This window comes from Copidosoma floridanum, unplaced genomic scaffold (genome assembly GCF_036245765.1).
Source record: "Copidosoma floridanum isolate Cflo_tuat_1 unplaced genomic scaffold, Cflo_Japanese_pri ptg000025l, whole genome shotgun sequence".
Classification (NCBI taxonomy): domain Eukaryota; kingdom Metazoa; phylum Arthropoda; class Insecta; order Hymenoptera; family Encyrtidae; genus Copidosoma; species Copidosoma floridanum.
In genome coordinates this window covers 7,054,721-7,073,555 of record NW_028321902.1, presented here as the reverse complement: position 1 = coordinate 7,073,555, position 18,835 = coordinate 7,054,721, and the positions used below count along the sequence as shown (strand labels likewise).

The window sequence follows — 18,835 nt, the reverse complement described above, 5'->3', positions numbered from 1 at the left end:
ACAATGGAGGGTCTTTAATTCACTTAGCATCAGCAAAGTGTTGTTGTTGTTGTTTTTTTTTTTTTTTTTTTTTTTAAGAATGAACGCTTGCAACTATTGGCGTTAATTAAATGCTATAGATGCAAATGTTGGCGGCGCGAGTGGTGCGCGCGGGAAATTCCAGTTCAAGGAGAACTGTAGTCCACTACCGACTTGGTTATCAAAACGAGCACCGAGTTTTCCCTAAAAGCTTTACCTACTTGCGTTGAAAAAATTAAAAAAAAAAAAAAAAAGACTAGTGATTGTTTTTAGATGGGAAAGTTGTTTACTCGATGCTGCAAGAGTAGGTACTTTTCTACTGATATGATGAAGTAATAATCTCAAGGAATTTATTGCAATACTAATTGCAAGTGCGGACAAGACGTGATCTAGTCTATACCTGCATCATTATAGGAATAAGTTAACTTGATGAATCTCCTAAAACAATTTGTAAATAGTTGAATTTTGGAAAAGTTGAGTGATAAATACCGATATCGTGGTATTGAAAAATAAATCCGACGTTGGCAGTCGCGCAAATTTACGATATTCTTGTCGTGAAACGAGAAAAAAAAAATGTTGCTATCTTTAATAGTTTGTTTGATAAAAAACGTTGTAGCGACTAGACAAATCTTAAAATGTTAAACATCGCTCAAACCGATGTTTGCGTGATCTGTTTTTTTTGTATTATTAATATGCTTTTTCTCATCAGAAAGGATTGTTTTACGTGTACATACATACCTCGTCATTAACTTTTAAATAATAATAAATATATTTATTTTGACGTACGTGCAAATCAAATGTATAAAAATCAATTGAATGGGTACGCTTTATAATTATTAACTTTTTGTCTGTAAATAATGAATTTCGTCTTTTTTTTTTATTCTCATCCAAAATGGTATGTGTGTGGGTGTGCTGTGATTTTATGATTTCGTTGAGCAATCGCTATTTGTGCAATAAAAGTAAAACAATGAGTATCTCACGTGTGAGTTTGCCTCTCAATGTTTTCACGTTAAATTTTTTGTATGATAATTTACTTCTTTGATAATGAGTAAGAATCGTTTTACAGGTTGGTTGAATAGTCATAAATAAAACAATTAATTTCGAACAAACGATGATGACGAATAAAAGTGTTTTTTGTTGATTAAAGTAAAAATTGTAAAATATAGTTTAATACAGTTAATAATAATAAACGACAATTTGTATTATTGTCATAACATACCCATGCATCCTATCCTAATTTTTCCAGCTTTTAATGAATCTTTTATAATTTTTTTTTGATACCGCAATTAAAAAAAAAAAAAAAAAAAAAAGAAAAAAAAACGCCACAAACATGCCGAGCAAAGAAGACAAACCAGCACTTTACACTGCAGAGAGAGTCGCTAGTTGTGTGTGTTCAAAGGTTAATCTATTAGCGAGTGGAGTATTTCATTAACAAAACAATGACCCTGTATTGTGATATTCCCCTTTCTGCCGACGAGTCTCGAATAATTCGACTCATTTGCATCTTTGTAATTCAACGCAGAATCTACTTTCTTTCTATTGCATGGATGCATTTTAATTTTTTTTTTTTTTTCTTCCTTCCATCGCGTGAGTTGATAAAATAAACGTAGAATTCAAATGTTTAGCTTGATAACCATACTCTGATGACGATATTTTTACATGTACATTATTTAATATTGTTAAAACTGTTGAAGCATAACAAGTACTTGGAAATTTATTGGGTTCGAATTAGTTGCTGATCACTTTCACATTTTTCATAAATTATTAATTCGATCGTAAATAAATAACTTATATGAAAGAGACGTGCCATTGGAAACTTGATAAAAAAAAATTTATGACATACGTTACGTAATGCTGCATCAAACATCAAAAAGCAAAAGAAAAATATAGCTGGATTTCTCTGAAAGCACTTTTATCAAATTTTCCGTCTTTTTGATTATTCGTCAAATGTGTGGCTGCTTTGCACACATTATAAATTCTTCATACCAGTGCGTATCATCGAACGATTATCATCGCATGAATGTTTTAAACATTTTTTTTTTTATTATTTGTTACTCATATATCGTCTCAAATATCTTCATTGCAGCCTAAAATAAGTATTTCAATTATGAAACCTGCATAAACAATTAAATTAACACGTACCGCCAACTGCATTTTCATTTTTCATCTAAATAACATGCATGAGTTATTCATCGATTAAAAATTTTTCCAATCCGCTTGAAAATCATTGGATCGCAATGAGTAGAATTTCTTAAAATAACGAGTCCGTGTACAAATGTACAAAAAAAAACTGTTCAAATGATCTTTTAATTTTTTTATTTTCAAAAAGCCTTAAAAAATTGATGAAATTAGCTGCAAGCGAATGAATAATCATCAAAAAAAAAAAAAAACTATTTCTTAAAATCATTAAATTACACCTAATGTACACTCAATTGTTCCATTTTTTCTTCATTACACACACACACACAACGCAGTAAAGAAGAAAACCTTCAATAGTCATCGAGATAGGCCGTGGAGTCCAAAGTGTCGGGGTCGGCCAAGTCTTGGATGAAGTTGGAGAAGATGTCGCCGAGAGCAGGCGTCGATGGATCGGCAGCTTCCTTCCCGCCGAGGCTCAAAGGTTGGGCGTTCGGGTAAATCGGCACTCCGAGATCGGCTAGCCGTTTGGCGATCCCGCTGCCCTGAGCAACGGTGCAACAGTACGTGTAGCCGAGCAACGGCAATTTGAACTCGGGGTACCTGTCGGAGCACTCCTTGTGCTCCGGGCAGAGCGGCTCCACAGGTGGAACGACCCCCATCGGATCGTTGATCGTGACGAAGACCAGGGCTTGGTTCTTGGCCCGGTCGACCACGTACTTGAAGAGGTAACGGGGCACCGTCACCGCCGGCCTGGGCGCCATCGGCTCGTTGGTCGTGGTCAGAGTAAAACTCACCGGAGCTGCGACGGAGGAGGATTAAAAATCCCAATAACCCTCGAAGGAAGGAAAAGGATCGAAAAATCGGTACTCACCGCCCATGGAGTTGCTGTACGCGAGAGCGTCCAAGCCACCGGAGTACACGTCGAGGGTCCTGCAGGTACGACCTGCCAGGTTGCGGACCGCGTTGCCCACCTGTCTCCAGTTGCCGTCGTCAATGCTCTTCCAGACCGGCACCGTGTTCACGTAGTAGTACACGCTCCTCTGCTGCTTCCGGTAGAACATGTCGTCGACCGGCGCCAGCATACCCGGCACCAGGACGTCGCCACCCGTGGCAGGGATGACCCGATCGACGAGGGCCTGGTTGGCGGTCAGGGCCAACAACCTGGCCCTCTGGCTGTCCCTGGTAAAGACGCTCGAGTCGAGGACCGTGTCGTTGTAGAACGGACCGGTGGCAAACTCTGGAACCTCGTCCAGCACCTGCCGGTTCTCGATGGCTCCCGGTAGCTTGTGGTGCAGCCAATTGGTACTGGCCGAGGCCTCGTCGTGGCAGATGGTGTCGATCGTGCTGGCCCATCTACCATTGGCCATGGGGAAGGCAACGCGGGCCGTCACTCCCTTCGGACAGCCGAGATCGGTCCTTGCCAGCCGGGCGGCCGGAGCGCTCGGACAAGTCACGTTCTTCAAAGGCGACGCCAGAAAGTCCCGGCCCTGCCGAGATATATATATTAATCTTTGATGCCCACACTTGGGTTGGTTTGTTTCATACCACGCGGAACAGGTTGACCCCGTAGCAGGTGAGGTCAGCGGCGGTGCGACGCAAGCTCTTGCCGTAGACTTGGAGGTCCCCCTCGGTGCAGGCGACGCGCAGGGTGTCGCAGAATTGGAGTTTTATGCGCTCGGAGTTGCACTTGTTGGGGTAAAAGAACTCGTCGCTGGTTCGGTGCAGCAGTAGGGGGTGGGCGTCGCTCAGGCCCTTCTTGACGTTTACGTTGCAGGTCAGCAGCGAGACTGCGTTTTGTGAGGCAATTAATTGGTTGTTTTTTTTTTTCTCTCAAGGGGCACTTACGGGCTGGGAGGATGCAGCAGGAGAAGAGGCACGTGGCCAGAAAAGCGGCCGACTTGGACGTCATGGTGGAGGCAGGCGGTGAGTGCAGGTGCTCGATTGGTGTCGGAGGTGACACTTGCCAAGCACCCTGGCCCGCCGCGTTCTTTTATTGGCGGGCTTATCGGTGCCATTATTTCGACTCGGAGGTCTTTTGGCGCGCGATTGCCCAACCCGGGATACGTGGAAGGAGGCCGATGGTAATCTGCGTCACGGGTATACCCGCGAGAAAAAGTATACAGACGAAATTTCGCATCTATATCGTTCTATTTTCGTCGTCGTTTTACCGATTTCGTGCAACGAAAATACAATCGATTACATATCCCAAGGCCTCGACAAGTTCTCAACTGGATCAGCGTTGACATCACCGATTGCTCATCCGTTTCACCTGCGAAAAAAGAAAGAGAAGAGCGGGGGAGGACAAAAAAAAAAGTAGGTGATCGATAAGATGTTAAAAGAATCGATCGATGAACCGGTAGAAAAAAAAAAAAAAAAAAAAAAAAAGAGGAAGGTTACGAGGAAAGCGGGCGCCCATTGTTTCCACGGCACGCGCGATTCAAATACACCGTTCCTCGCTAGATCTTCCTCAGATAAGACGAGCGCTTTACGTGGCGGGCGTCTCTTTTCTTTTCGTAAAATCTAACGGATCCGCGTGTACCGATAATGATCTCGTTCTTCGGGAGGCGTGTGTTTCTTTTTCTTCGATCATCTCAAGGACACTACGCTTGTTTTTCCATGCCCTACAGGAGTGCGTCAGTATGACGAAAAATTTGGATGGTATTTCCTTGTGGTGTATTTATATTGATTTGTCTTGTGTAAAAATATGGGATTTCGCGTGTCGAGTTTCTGTACGTATATATATCCGTGTCCACTTCCGTGACTGTTTTCAGTACGAATACGATACAGATAGCATCAACGAAGAATAATCACAAGTCGCGCAGAGGAAGACGTTTGGAAAATCTTTTTATTACATTTTTTCTATTCACGAATATATGTTTAGATAAAAAATAATTAAAAAAATAAATAAATAATAAATAAGCCAACGGAAAAAAAAAATGTTGGATAGGCAAGGATGGTGAAATAATTTGATACAAATGATGTGACAATTTAATAATTGTGGCCATGGATTGAACAACTTGTTGAGCGCTTGATAACACACAAAATGAACTGTCAATAGATAGATGCTAAAAATTTCAAATTTGTTTTCTGCAATTTTTCATCGAAAGTTTCATTCGATCAAAGTTTTGAAAATACATCAATTACAATCTACATAATTTTTCTATACTGTTTATCTTTTATCCCAAAAACTAATATACCTAATTCGCTATTTTTTATTCTCTACAAGGCAATATTTTTTGGTACAAACAGGTGTGGCTTTTCAAGTAACAGTCCATCAACTACTCGTCCTTCGAGCGCTCAACTAGATATACTCCAGGTCATAATTTTTATTATATCATACCAAGGTATTAAACGTTACATTTTTATTCACAAAATTTTTTTGAAAATGCTTGTCAAACAAAACATCGACTAAATTAGTCAACGCTCGAGTTGTACATTGGAAAATTCTTCAAACACGAACAACTGAAATAACATTTTCCTTATTCTTCCTCGAGGATTTCTTCTCATCCCTCTTGGACCAGGGCACAGGCTTGGCCAGCTTGTCCTTGGTCAACAGCCCCAACTTCTTGTACCCCACGAAATCTTTCAGCTCGTCCAGACCCAACTCCTTGTGGTTCTTCTTATAAAAGCTCCGGAGGTCGCAACAGTACATGTACCCCTTGGCTGGGTCGTCGTGGTTTGGGCTGATCCTGTCGCAGGTCTCGAGCTTCTGGCACACCCTGTACTCGCCCTTGGCCATTTCCACCTCCATTTTTCCGGCGTAGGGGTTGTTGACCACCAAAAAACAAAGGGCCTCTTTGGCATTGCTATCAACCACACACTTGTAGATGACCTTGGGCACGGGGATCCTGAGCTGGAGGTCCTTGCCAGTGCCTTGCTTGTACAGGTGTATCTCCTTGCCCTCGAGTCTGAGGACCCCGACACCACCGGCCCACACGTCCAGCTCGTGGTTCTTGTGGTACGCCAAGTGGCGCACGTACTCCTCGACGAAGAACCAATTGCCCGGATTGGCGTTTACCTGCTGCCACATGGGCACTACGTTGGCGTAGAACATCGTGCTGTCCTGCTCGGACTTGTAGATTTTGTCCGCGCTGGCGATGAGGTGGCCCTTGGCCAGGTACTTCCGGTCGCCTGTAACATCCATTTTAGAGGTGTGTGTGATATATGTATATGCATACGACTCGCGTATTTTTCTTTTGTACATCGATACAATATCCGATACGACGTGAACTAGATACGCGAGCGACGCTTTTTTTATTATATCTCGCGGGTCAATCTCTGATGTACGTGGGCATCGTTTTATGGAGCACGCGTTGTTTTACTTTTGCGCGTGTCAGAGTCTATATACAGAGTGTACGAGAAAAAAAACTTTTATGGTATTTATAGGGCCGTTGTAAAAAAGAATCCAAACATCACATATTAGATCTATACTGGTCTGAGATGAGCAGTACTCGATGAAATAATACCTTATTTTAGTTTTAACTAGAGTTATTTCAATAATTAATCACTGTTTTTTAAAGCAATATTTTGGCAAAATGGCTACATTAGCCGTTCCACCCGAAATAGTAATCATTATAAAAGAATTTGATTAAAATATTTGCGTAAGTAATATTTGTCGAAAGAATTAAAATTGTTATTGAATACTTGGAATTAAAAACATTGATATTCGTCATGAACAAATTAATGTAAAATAAAATGGTAATTTTACAACTTTGCCCAAGTTAGACACTGCTATAGCCCAAGATGAACACCCAACTCACCCGGTTTGATCGACACGTACTTGTCCGCCGCCCCTTTGGCCCCCAGAATCGCTTGAAGGGTCTCGTAAGCCGATTTCAAGCTGTACGGGTCTAGGGTGGCCATGCGCATGTCCCCGTAGAGCATCCCCGTCTTGAATCCCTGCCTCTCCCCGGAGTGCCTGTTCGAGTCCTGGTTGGCGGGAGTGAGTTTCGCGTGGGCCCACAACGTGACGGCCCTGCTCTTGTCGTGGCACAGCTCGATGGTCCGTAGAAACCTGCCCTGGCCCACGTCGAAACCGATCTCGTAGCGCTGGCCATTCTTGCAGTTGGGCACTTTCGAGTGCTCCCTGAGTATCGCGTTGTAGCTCGCCCGCGACACCTCCTTGCAGTTGATCTTGGCCAGATCGACCTCCTCCCCGGCCACGTTGAGCCGTTTACCGGCCTTGCAAACGATCGGCGCGACCCCCTGGACTTCGGTGAGCACCGAGTCCTCCTTGAGGATGACCGCGGACCCGGAGGCAGCGCTGCTCAGGCGGTTGGACTTGCGGGGACAGAACACGCCCACCGTGGCGTTCTCGCCGATCGAGAGGTGCATGGGGTCCGACGCCGAGGGGTAGAAGTAGCTCAGGTTCGACGACATGCTCACTATCATGGGTGGCCGTTCCTTGTGCATGTCGGACTTTAGGTTTATCGTGCACCCGTCCTCGGCTTTTTGCTTCTTCGGCGCATCTGGTTTCACTGCCGATTCGATTGTTTCTGCGAGAAAACGTTTTTGTTTTTTTTCAACTTTGAGTGACTGGAGACGAAAAATACATTTCATGCAAATATCGACTTTTTCGTTTACCACCAAAGCAAAATATTGCGTAGCGTATATGAGCACTGGTATATTGTACTCTAGGGGAAAGGTATGAAGGGAAAGATCGGTAATGAAGTATTTCACTGTGTAAACGGTTTTTGTGGTGGAATAGTCAGGTTACAAGAGCAAAAAACACATATTTGTAAGTACTTACTAGCTGAAATCGGTTCGGAAATAATGAAAAATAAAAAGAGTGCGGAACAAATAACATAGCACGACGACATCGTAGGGCCAAAGTTGAACGTCTACTGGCGTTCGAAATTTGTTAAATCATTTATGCAACAATTTTAGCGGTCCCTGATCTCAAAAATATTAGTTTTCGTATCTTATCGGTTCTGATAGTGATCGGAAATTATTGTCACTGCAACTGTACAAACAAGATCGACTTATCGAATTTTTTCTCTTTAATTACTTAGTCTTTCAAAGCAGCGTTTCAAACTTTTCTTTTTTTATTTTTTTTTTTTAACATTGGGGATTCCCTGATTCAAACAAAAACGCTCACTCTTTTTAATTTAAATTTACCACATAAATAGAAAAAATCGTACAACTACGAAGCTTGAGATTAACATTTTTATCACCCCCGAAAATTAATTCGTCGCATTGTCCACCAACGACTGAACCACGCGAAAAAAATTGATTGGATCGACTAAGAAAAGTAGTAAAAAATAGTTCAGCGGTTAACACAGTGCATTACTAAAATTGAAAAATCTAAGAAGCCTCTGAAAAAATTTTTGATAAATACAAATTGTATCCAAAGTAACGTTATTTCAGACACTTTAGTTTCACCGTTATCAAGAAACTGATTATTTATTTAACAAGTACTGTCGTAGAAAAGAGAGATTTTTTAACAAAGTACGATTACAGAACAAATTTATGACTTGGCTAATATTGGAATGACATACATGCGCATTGAATAATTATGATTTGAAATTTGTATTTCAGAAACATAATCCGTAATAGGAGATCGATTTTTTTTGTCTGCTGAAATGATCTAGTATACGCATGATGTGTAAAAATATTTACCACAATATCAAACATAAAAAACACTTTAATCAAATGTACTAAAATTTCATAAGAAATGAATATAATTTTGAAAAATCTTTGAAGAAAAAATAATAATTAGAGTAACTATTCTTTACGACACTACTTCTTTTCTCGAACTATTTGTGATTTAATAAGCTAATCTGTAGAATATATTAACGTGAAAGAAAAAACGAATATTTCGTTGTTTTAAATGGTCCTAGTCTCGCAGTTGAGTAAAAAAAAAAATTTTTTTCAATTTAATAATGACGAAGAATCGTTCTTTTTACAATATCTGCATTATTTACACAGAAATAGCAATTTTGAGATTTCGGTTAATTGCAGTTGAATTCCAAAGTTAGAGGACAGCCACGGCTTTTTTCCGGGTCTGTGTGGTATAATAAGATAGTATGTAAGATATCTTAGCGTTACGAACGAATACTTAATCATTTTTATGGTTTAAAGTCCCACAGTATCGAAAAAAAAAAATTTTGTTTATTTTACTGATTACAGAATATCGTCCCTTTCACAATGTCTGCTTTATGTATGGAGATATGGCGATTTAAAGTTCTTAATTATTTTTAGTTTAAAAATCTAAAACTTAGAGCACAGCTACTGCTTTTTCCGGGCTTTGTGTGGTATAATAAGCTAGTCTGTAAAATATTAAAGTGTTACAAACAACTATTTAGTTGTTTCAATTTGCATTACCTGCGGAGATGTAGCTATTTTCAGTTCTTGATTATTCTTAATTAAAAAATATTGAACTTTGAGTAACAGAGTTGTTTAGAAATTTTCACAGTAAAATCTAAAAATAGAATAGCACATGATCTTCTCTTGAAATAAGAAGAAAATTCTACCATCGCCAAAGATCTCGGGACAATACGCAAATCCGCGGGGGAGGATTGATGTGCCAGTATAGCGATTAGGGCCGATATATATTTGTTTCGCTCCTATAGAGTCGTGCTCTGCATCCACAAGCAGTGAATTTTTCCTTTTTTTTTTTTTTTTCAAATGGTTTCAGGGGTCAGTAATTTATTATTACCAAATTAATTTTTTAATGAGTTTTTCTATAACTGCAAGGACTAGACATTTGTATGGTGTATTTCTTTATCGAAACAAGCATCTTATGATCGATACAAGGAGTCTACTCAATTTTCTAATGATAATATTTAGTAGCTCATTATTCATGTGCGCAATTACTCAAGTATCTAATCTACTTACGTCAGATGAAAAAAAAAAAATTTTTAATTAAAAGTAAGCTTACGTGCGCAAAAACTCTCCTCCCTTTTTTTTTTTTTTAGAAATTCGAGTAAACATTTCTATTATACTTTTACAAAAACAGAATGAAAAAAACGAAAGATAACATTGTACCTATAGAATAAAATATAGCAACAACTGTACAAGCAGAGTACATGGCAAGGCCGTTTCGCAGATACCTAAGAAAGAGGAAAAAAAAAAAAAAAAAAAAGATGGAGATGCCGACGAACCAACTGCTCTGAATACAAAACAGTTCCAACAACTTCAGCCGCATCCCCTTCCCCCCTCCATACGCAACATACGCAAGTACAAAGTGTACGTACCACTTATATATGTACACATGTACTATATAACATATAAGCACACGCGCAATTTCTCGTAATTCACTCGAGCAGTCGTCGCGTCTTCATTTACTTTGTCGTTGCGAGGGCGTCAGCGTCATACTTTTCGTACGCAAAAAAACGTTGAAAATTAGATTGCGTCATAAAATATTCGAGCACAATATTACCAAACTCAATGGCTTGGGCACGGATCCATTAAAAATTATTTCGCAATACAATTTTTTGCGAAAAGTGTAATTTAATTTTTGATGCTCAATAAGTTTTACTTCAATTGCTACTCTCAGCATGGTGCTTGACAAATTTTTTTTTTTTTTTCAACAAAAACAATACGTTATAAATTGATGGGGGTAAAAAAAATATCTTGCATGTCACTCATGTGCTGGAAACAAAAAAATTGTTCTCGGTAGTTTACTATGAATATTGATGAGTAAACATATTTTTGCATCAAAAATAATTCACTTTATTCGCAGCAAGAAAAAAAAAAAAACAATTTTCCCACTACACGTTTAAAAATCCAGAATCTAATTGCACCATGCATATATTTACACGTTGTGCAAGTCCAACGACGGTGGATATACACTTCAAGAATCTCTGCATCGCGCCAAGATCTGGCTGACTTTTGCAAAGACTCGGAATGTGCATGAAACGCTTTGGAAATAAAAAATTCCACTCTGTACTTGCAGTCCAACGCGAATCATCGAGAGGAAAGCAAAAGAAAAGAGTGAAAGGAAAATCCCTCGCTATTAGCCATATCACCTATATAGGGGGTCAACTACGACGAGTCTTATTTTTCCTCGCAATCAGTCTCATGTTAGGTAAGGCCTTGATGGGGCAGAGGAGCAGACGGTTGGCTTCGCGGAAGCTGCACCCGAGACAAAGGGACGACACAAAAAACCGTCCGAGAGAGAGGGAAGGGAAAAGGGAGAAAAGAGTCCGAGGCAAAACCGCGCGCGTTTGTGTGCGTTGGGCGGAAAATGAGCCGAGGAAAAAATATACGAGAAAAGCGGCGCACGGAAGTGTATATTTATATGGGCGCTCCCTCTCGAGTTACGCACCTCTACTTTTTTTTTTTTCTCTTCCACTTTTATTCAATCTCATCCGCAGGTATACACATAAGACAATCGTACTTTTAATTGTCAAGTGTGAAAATGACAAGTTGCCCCAACGGCTCCTCCAATTTCATCGCAAAAAGTCTCCGAATGGGAAACTGTTGCATACATTGCTGCAGCCCTCGTAAGAAATTAAAGATTCTGCGGACTTTTTCCAACGAGCACTGACGTGTCTTCATTCCGGTTATTCCTCGAGGATCGAGAGGTTTATATTTGTTTTAAATAATCGTGGGCTTTACTGGAGGAAAAAACAAAGTGTCCCAAACTAGAGAGTTCCTCGATTTGCATCGGTACTTCCTGTCATTTTTTTTTTTTATTAAAAAATGTGTTAAAAGGAGAACTTGCAAACTTTACGTGCGTCTTCGTGTTACTTTGAAAATGAAAAAAAATAAATAAATAAAGATTCGTTATTAGTGAAAACGCGTGTTTAGTGGATTACAACATTGAGTTTCAAATGATTTGCAAGGCCTTTCGCACAGTGCCATTGGCTAATTGAATATTCGTGATGATGAAATTCTCGACAAGCCACGGCTCAAAGTTGACGAGCGCACGAGTTGCTCCGTTTCGTTTTACCTTTGGATACTTTGTCATTTTCGATCTCTCGTACCCAGTGACAAACCTTCCGTTTCCTGGAGTCAAAAGAAACATTAAATTGATAATTAAAAATTACAATTCTTACTCTCTCGTTAGCCCCCCAAATGTTATTCCAATTTTGTATCACCACCTCTAAGGAGACCTCATTGTCCAGCAGTCTTTATTTTTTGGATTCTGTAATAAATAAATAAAATATTAAGTAAATGACACTTGCAAGGTTTTTTTATCCTGGAATGAATACCTAGAAAGTAAAATATTTAAAAATATAAAAAGTTCAATGATATACCAAGAGAAGACAAACAAAAGGTTTTACCAACCCATTCCAGTTGATTATTAAAAAATAAAATGCGCATTTAATTTGTGATCATTGTAATCTTCGGAAAGTAAATCATTTTTTTTAATTTTTTTTTTATTTTTTCAACACTAATTGAAAAACTATATAATTTTAGTTAAATTGAACTTAACGAAGGACTGGATGTACCAATAACAGCTCCCCTGATAAAAATTACGTAACGATAAAATGCAATACTCACGACCGGTTTCAGTCCAAACAGTAAAACATCCAATCGACAGTTGACAACAAAAAGTGCCTATACATACTTTATATTTTATCGCCAATGACGATATTGACGATGCCTATAGCTTGAAAAAATGCAGCTACAAACATGCAATGATTCTCTTCTATAGCGACGTCACCCGGTAATTAAATAACCGGTCGTTCACTTGCTGCTATCAAGAAAAGGGTGAAACCAATTCAGGAGGGTTGTTTTTTCCAAATGGCATACGTGGGGCTTTTTCCTCCTCCCCCACCTCTATTGTTTCCTCAGTTTTGTAAAAGAGATATTATCTTTAACTCTAAATGGGGAGGAGCAAAAAGAGGTAGATTTTTACGTGCGTAAGCTCATTTTGAATTTGAATTTTTTTTTTTTCATCTGACGTAAGTAGATTAGGTACTTGAGTAATTGCGCACATGAATAATGAGCTACTAAATATTATCATTAGAAAATTGAGTAGACTCCTTGTATCGATCATAAGATACTTGTTTCGATAAAGAAATACACCATGCAAATGTCTAGTCCTTGCAGTTATAGCAAAACTCATTAAAAAATTAATTTGGAATGGTGTCGAAAAAATCAATTTTCGGGTGATAAAAATGCTCATCCGAAGCTTCGTAATTGAATTAACTTACATTAGAATGGCTAACTAATGGAGTGTGCATTTGTAGGAAGAAGGAAATTCCCGGGGTTGAGAAAAAAATTTCTCGGAATGACTACTTAATTAAAGAAAGAAAATTCGATGAGCCATTTGTGTTTGGGCAAGTGTAGGAAGACAGTTATTATAATAAATTCATTAACAAATTTCATCACCAGTAGGTGTTCAACTTTGGTCCTACGATGTCGTCGTGCAATATCATCTTTTCTGTGCTTTTATTCATTTTCATTTTTTCCGAACCGATTTCACCTAGTAAGTATAAAAATACTCAAATAATTTTTACTCTTCAAGTGTGATTATTTTAAAAGAGTGAATTATTAAGTATCAACTTAATTATATAAACAAAAAATGTGTTGTTACGCGTTTAAAGCTTTTTAATTCGATACGTGTTTAATTAAAACTTGTCATATGATTTGCTTGGTGGGATTTAAAAAAAGTCAAGCGCTTTGAAATGTATGACAATAAGATATTAAAACAATAAAAATCAATTTTAAGTTTATATGAAATTAAATTACACATCCTGTGTAATCGTAATTGCATTAAGTGCATACAAAGGTTTACGTATTGATGAAAAAAAATTATTTGTACGCTTAATAGTATGGTCGTCACCAAAGACGACAAAATATAAGACAGAAAATTTTGCAGTCTTCGAGTAGTGCGACATTGACTTTCTGAATAATAAAATATGAAAATATTTGTAAGGGATTCAAAAAGTAATATCATAAACGTAGACCGCATCAGAGGGTGTCCAACATAATTACTAGAAGTGTAAAATACAACTAATATTGTAAAAAGCGCAGTCTACACACTGATGACCGTTTTTTTTTTTTTTTTTTTTTTTTTTTTTCAGTAAAATGCATTTTAAAATTTAACGATTGCGTTCCAAATATTAAACATTATATTATGCGCTGAACGAATCTTGAGTGACTTCGTTACCTATATCTTTGAGTACAATTTTGTGGTACTGTATATCGACGCCTCGTACGAAGTCTAGCCTTATTCACATTTTCTCATTTAAATTAACATTGGAAAATCTGAATAAGGATAGACTTCGATATAATAATAATATACACGTGTTGCTCTGGTAATAAAAGTAAAAGTCGAACTTAACAAAAAAGGAATATTATTCATGAACTTCTCTATGGTCACTCGTTTAGCTTATTGAAGGATTTACGAAACAAAATTATGGAAAAAAAAAAAAAAATGAAATTTTATCCTCCTCAGAGACAATCCAGTCACCAAAAAGAACGGATCTATTAAAAGAGGTAAAGAGGAGCAATGACTTCGCGACAGACCCCAAGTCCGAGGCACCAAAAAAAAAGCCAGCCCTGAGTAAGGGCAACTCCATAAGCTCCCCGTTATTGAGGAGTCACCCGGACAACCCCAACTGCACGAATGGCCAGCGCTACGAGATCGGTTTCGACGTGGGCCAGGACATGTTTCTACGGACCATCGAGCTGTGCCACGACAAGAGCAGGGCCGTCACGTTGTGGGCCCACGCGAAACTCACTCCCGCCAACAACAGTGACGTCTGTAAGCAACCCAAGGATAAATATCAGAGTTTTTTCAGGACTGGAAGTCTGTACGGCGACATGCGCATGAGCACCGGTGGAGGAGCGTACTACGTGAATAACACCTGCAGGACCCTTGACTCGATATTAGGCGTCGAGGGAGCGTCGGCAAAGTACATATCGGTCAATCTGAGTGAGTTCAATAGGATTTACGGGTAAATTTTTTTTCCATATAAGTTGCACACGACTAAAAGTGCACACCAGAGTGCTCATAGATAGTGATGATCGATTGATGGTATATAAACACACCAGCAGTGTCTAATATACATCACATGAGCGATGTTTTCTTTCTCGTTCACTCACTATAGTCTTTGGCACGCCAAAGTACAATAATGGGCACGCCGGGGTATATTATTATGTCAAAAAATATGTCGCAATCATCAGTGTCCTTTCCCAAATAACATATATATTATTCACAGAGTAACAGTAGTTTTTATCATACGAGGGCAAATTTTCCCACTTCGTAACGTGTTTTTCGTGACATTTGGACGTTGACAGCGCGTAATAGGGCTCGGCACATGTGCTATATACTCTATACAGTCTTTTGGGATGAAAAATGGCCCTGATAGCGCTAGCGCTTCTGTGGCGAAGGTTACTATTACTTCACGAGCGAGAAAGTAAGAAAATGGTGTCATTTATAATCTGTGCTCACCCACTATAATTCGGCATTACACATTTTTATCAGTACAGACATATTATTCGATCACCAACAATTACATTAACGAAACTTCAACCAATAGAAATGGCACTACTTATACAAGATACGAAAGTATATGCAGCTGGAAAATAGTAAAATGAAATACGGAAACTTTGTAATGAAACACATTAAAATCGGCACTGTTTATACGTTCATATATATCTACATACGGTACAATATGTATCGTCATTTGGATCAAGATAATTTATGGGATTACTGATAAATATTTAAAATTAAAATTTATATCGGCTGGGTGGTGCGAATTAAAGACCCTATAATTAACCATAACCGGTACTACATCGGTACGACTCGCGTATATTTATTGAGAACATCGATCTGTGTATAACAACATGTACATGCCCCTTGAAACTACAGGCGAGCAGAAGTACTTGGCCAAAGGTCACCTCATCGCCAAAGCGGACATGACGTCAAAACTCCATCAGGACAGCACGATGTTCTACGCCAACGTAGTGCCCATGTGGCAGCAGGTAAACGCCAATCCGGGCAATTGGTTCTTCGTCGAGGAGTACGTGCGCCACTTGGCGTACCACAAGAACCACGAGCTGGACGTGTGGGCCGGTGGTGTCGGGGTCCTCAGACTCGAGGGCAAGGAGATACACCTGTACAAGCAAGGCACTGGCAAGGACCTCCAGCTCAGGATCCCCGTGCCCAAGGTCATCTACAAGTGTGTGGTTGATAGACAGGCCAAAGAGGCCCTTTGTTTTTTGGTGGTCAACAACCCCTACGCTGGAAAAACGGAGGTGGAAATGGCCAAGGGCGAGTACAGGGTGTGCCAGAAGCTCGAGACCTGCGACAGGATCAGCCCAAACCACGACGACCCAGCCAAGGGGTACATGTACTGTTGCGACCTCCGGAGCTTTTATAAGAAGAACCACAAGGAGTTGGGTCTGGACGAGCTGAAAGATTTCGTGGGGTACAATAGGTTGGAACTGTCGCCCTGGAAAAAGACGGGTGAGTACAAGCCCTCGAAGAAGAACAAGAAAAACAATGTTTGAATCTTTTTTTCAACGCGTCCCTCATTCGTTAATTAATTTTATTATTTATTAATTTAACAAGCATGTACAAAAAATGTAAAAAAAAAAAAAAAAAAAGATGTAAATGTTAATATTAAGTAGGATAAGTGAAAAAGCCAAGTGTGGGGTACTTTATTTATGTCGACGTTGTGCCCATCAAGTCGACCTGTCTCTGGGCATAGCAACCTGTACAGAATACAACAATTCAACTAAATTAAGTATGAAAACAAAAAAAAACAATAGTATATTACGCCACTAGGGCGGAAAGTGCTTCTTCCCGCCCTTGAGCGCACTTTCCGCCCTTCGAGTACTTTCGGCCCTCGGGCGGAAAGTGCGCTCAAGGGCGGGAAGGCCTCCGCCCGAGTCGCGTATCGTATTTTTCTCCTTAAGGGCGCAAAGTGAGAACGTATTTTGTCTGGTTAATGATCACTTCAATAGAAATTTAACTACAGGATTAAAAATGAAAAATATTTATTCAATGTCTATCTAATGTACACAAAGCTTATTTTGCATCAATTATTTAAAATTGAGTATGATTTTATTTTTATAAAATAATAAGTCTAAAAAAGTAGTCGGTAAGGTAGGGAATTTTTTAAAATAAGTAAGAGTTAATTGTTAATAAACGAAAGTTCGCATCAAAGGTTGTGCGGGGTCCAGGGGCGGCAGCCCCTGGTGGGGGACCAGGGGGCAAAGCCTCCGGCGGGGGTCCAGGGGGCGGAGCCCCCGGTGGGGGGTAGGGGGGGCAAAGCCCCCCCCCTCGTCCAAAAAATCAATTGATCGTTCGATTAAAAAAAATTTACAACCATTTCCCGAAAAAAAAAAAATAAATTAAATTAATCTAATCTCCCGAAAAAAAAAAAAACTTGGTGGAATGAGAGTATGAGTATCAAAAAATGGCAATCAGAGATATAATACTCCCTTATTGTAATATTATATTTTTTCTTAAGAAATTATACACAAAATATACTTATAATAGAATTTCATAAAATAATCAAGTCTTGTTTTGAAGATGTATAAAGAAAGATATTTGATAGATGTCGCATATAACATATTGATAATGTACAGCACCAACTACAAAATTTACTAATTTTTCTTATTTGCGGGCGGGAATGTACTTTCCGCCCTAGGGCGGGAGGTTCCACTTTCCGCCCGTGAAATAGGCACTGAAAGTACTTTCGGCCCTCACTTTCCGCCCGAAAGGAGGAAAAAATTTTTTTTTATGAAAAAAAGTTATGTGTGGTTTTGTGCCTCAGTATAATGCATTAAAATTGTAACTACGTTCATCGACACGTGCCACTTGTAAATAATTCTGAAGAGGTCGACGTGTGGATCGACGAAGCGCCAAATTCGTAAAATAAATGTGCTCCATCTCACCAAGTTGACAGGCTCCAGTTGTTATTTTTCAACTTTCCCAAGTGGATGAACACACGGTTCATCGGAGTTTCCTCGTTGAATGTCTTTGACAAATCTACCCTCCGCCAATAAGTGAAGTTTTTGCCTCGAGGTGTCCTAATAAAATTAAGTTTTTCAGGGCAATCCCTATAATGTAACCCTAATAAATTTTCACGTCGATGTACTGATATTGCAAAAGTTTCAAAGTCATCTCCAATAGCCAAAAAAAAAAAAAATTAAATTAAATTGAACATTCAATATCGCTTGAAAGTCACGTGTACGCGCGTCAAAACGGCTGCGCCGACGGTGTACGACGAAAGTACAAAAGTGCTCCCGATCTCCTTCTGTAATTGAAGAACACCGTCGTCTTCGGTTATTGAACGAGAGCATCTATTCCGATACGCTCCTTCTCAGTGGAGTCGGTGAAACTTTTGAGAGGCTTTTTTCAAGTTGTTTATTGGTACACGCGATTCTTGTTTTTTTTACGGAGTACAAAAAGTTTCTTTTCTCCTGTAATTTGTTAAAAGGAGTGGAGAACCGTGTAGCCTTCGGTGCGATGATTTGAGAAGTTGGGGAGAAAAAGGAATCCAACGAAATATTAATCAGTAATAAATCTACGCTGTGCATGATTTATCGAGCTAAAGTAAAACTTTGGAAAATCAAGGGATCAATTTCATCTGTTAATACATTCCGTACAGACAATTACGCCTCGTTGGAAAAATAATAATAAATGTACGCGAGAGTAGCTTATTTGAGGATATAAATCGTATACGTGAAAAAAAATTTGTACAACCAGCAAGGATTTTTATTTTTTTTTTTTTTGGGGGGGGAGGGATAAATAAAGTAACAACTCAGC

At 39.2% G+C, this 18,835-nt stretch overlaps 2 protein-coding genes across 2 annotated transcripts; one reads left to right on the top strand and one right to left on the bottom strand.

Annotated features, from left to right (window-relative positions):
* Nucleotides 1-2,507: 2,507 nt before the first annotated feature.
* LOC149373970 (uncharacterized) lies at nucleotides 2,508-10,471 on the bottom strand. The gene is made up of 7 exons (XM_089595501.1): nucleotides 10,444-10,471; nucleotides 6,918-7,652; nucleotides 5,618-6,288; nucleotides 4,003-4,144; nucleotides 3,703-3,944; nucleotides 3,029-3,644; nucleotides 2,508-2,956 (listed from the first exon to the last, which is right to left on the bottom strand). Exons 1-7 carry the CDS (start codon nucleotides 10,469-10,471, stop codon nucleotides 2,508-2,510), a joined length of 2,883 nt encoding a protein of 960 aa, XP_089451627.1.
* A 4,092-nt stretch (nucleotides 10,472-14,563) lies between these two features.
* LOC106644495 (salivary endonuclease-like) lies at nucleotides 14,564-16,569 on the top strand. The gene is made up of 3 exons (XM_089595500.1): nucleotides 14,564-14,592; nucleotides 14,655-14,989; nucleotides 15,929-16,569. The coding sequence occupies exons 1-3, from the start codon at nucleotides 14,564-14,566 to the stop codon at nucleotides 16,567-16,569; spliced, it is 1,005 nt and encodes a 334-aa protein (XP_089451626.1).
* The last annotated feature ends 2,266 nt before the right edge of the window (nucleotides 16,570-18,835 follow it).

Excerpts from the sequence above, each read along its gene's own strand:
- LOC149373970 (XM_089595501.1), bottom strand. The coding sequence starts at position 10,471 with ATGACGCTGACGCCCTCGCAACGACAAA. Across the intron at positions 4,145-5,617 it reads AGGAAAATGTTATTTCAGTT|AACGCGGCGGGCCAGGGTGC; the intron begins GTTCGTGTTTGA and ends CGCCAATAAAAG. Across the intron at positions 2,957-3,028 it reads GTACAGCAACTCCATGGGCG|CTCCGGTGAGTTTTACTCTG; the intron begins GTGAGTACCGAT and ends CCTCCGTCGCAG.
- LOC106644495 (XM_089595500.1), top strand. The coding sequence starts at position 14,564 with ATGACTTCGCGACAGACCCCAAGTCCGAG. Across the intron at positions 14,593-14,654 it reads CGACAGACCCCAAGTCCGAG|TCACCCGGACAACCCCAACT; the intron begins GCACCAAAAAAA and ends GTTATTGAGGAG. Across the intron at positions 14,990-15,928 it reads GTACATATCGGTCAATCTGA|GCGAGCAGAAGTACTTGGCC; the intron begins GTGAGTTCAATA and ends TTGAAACTACAG.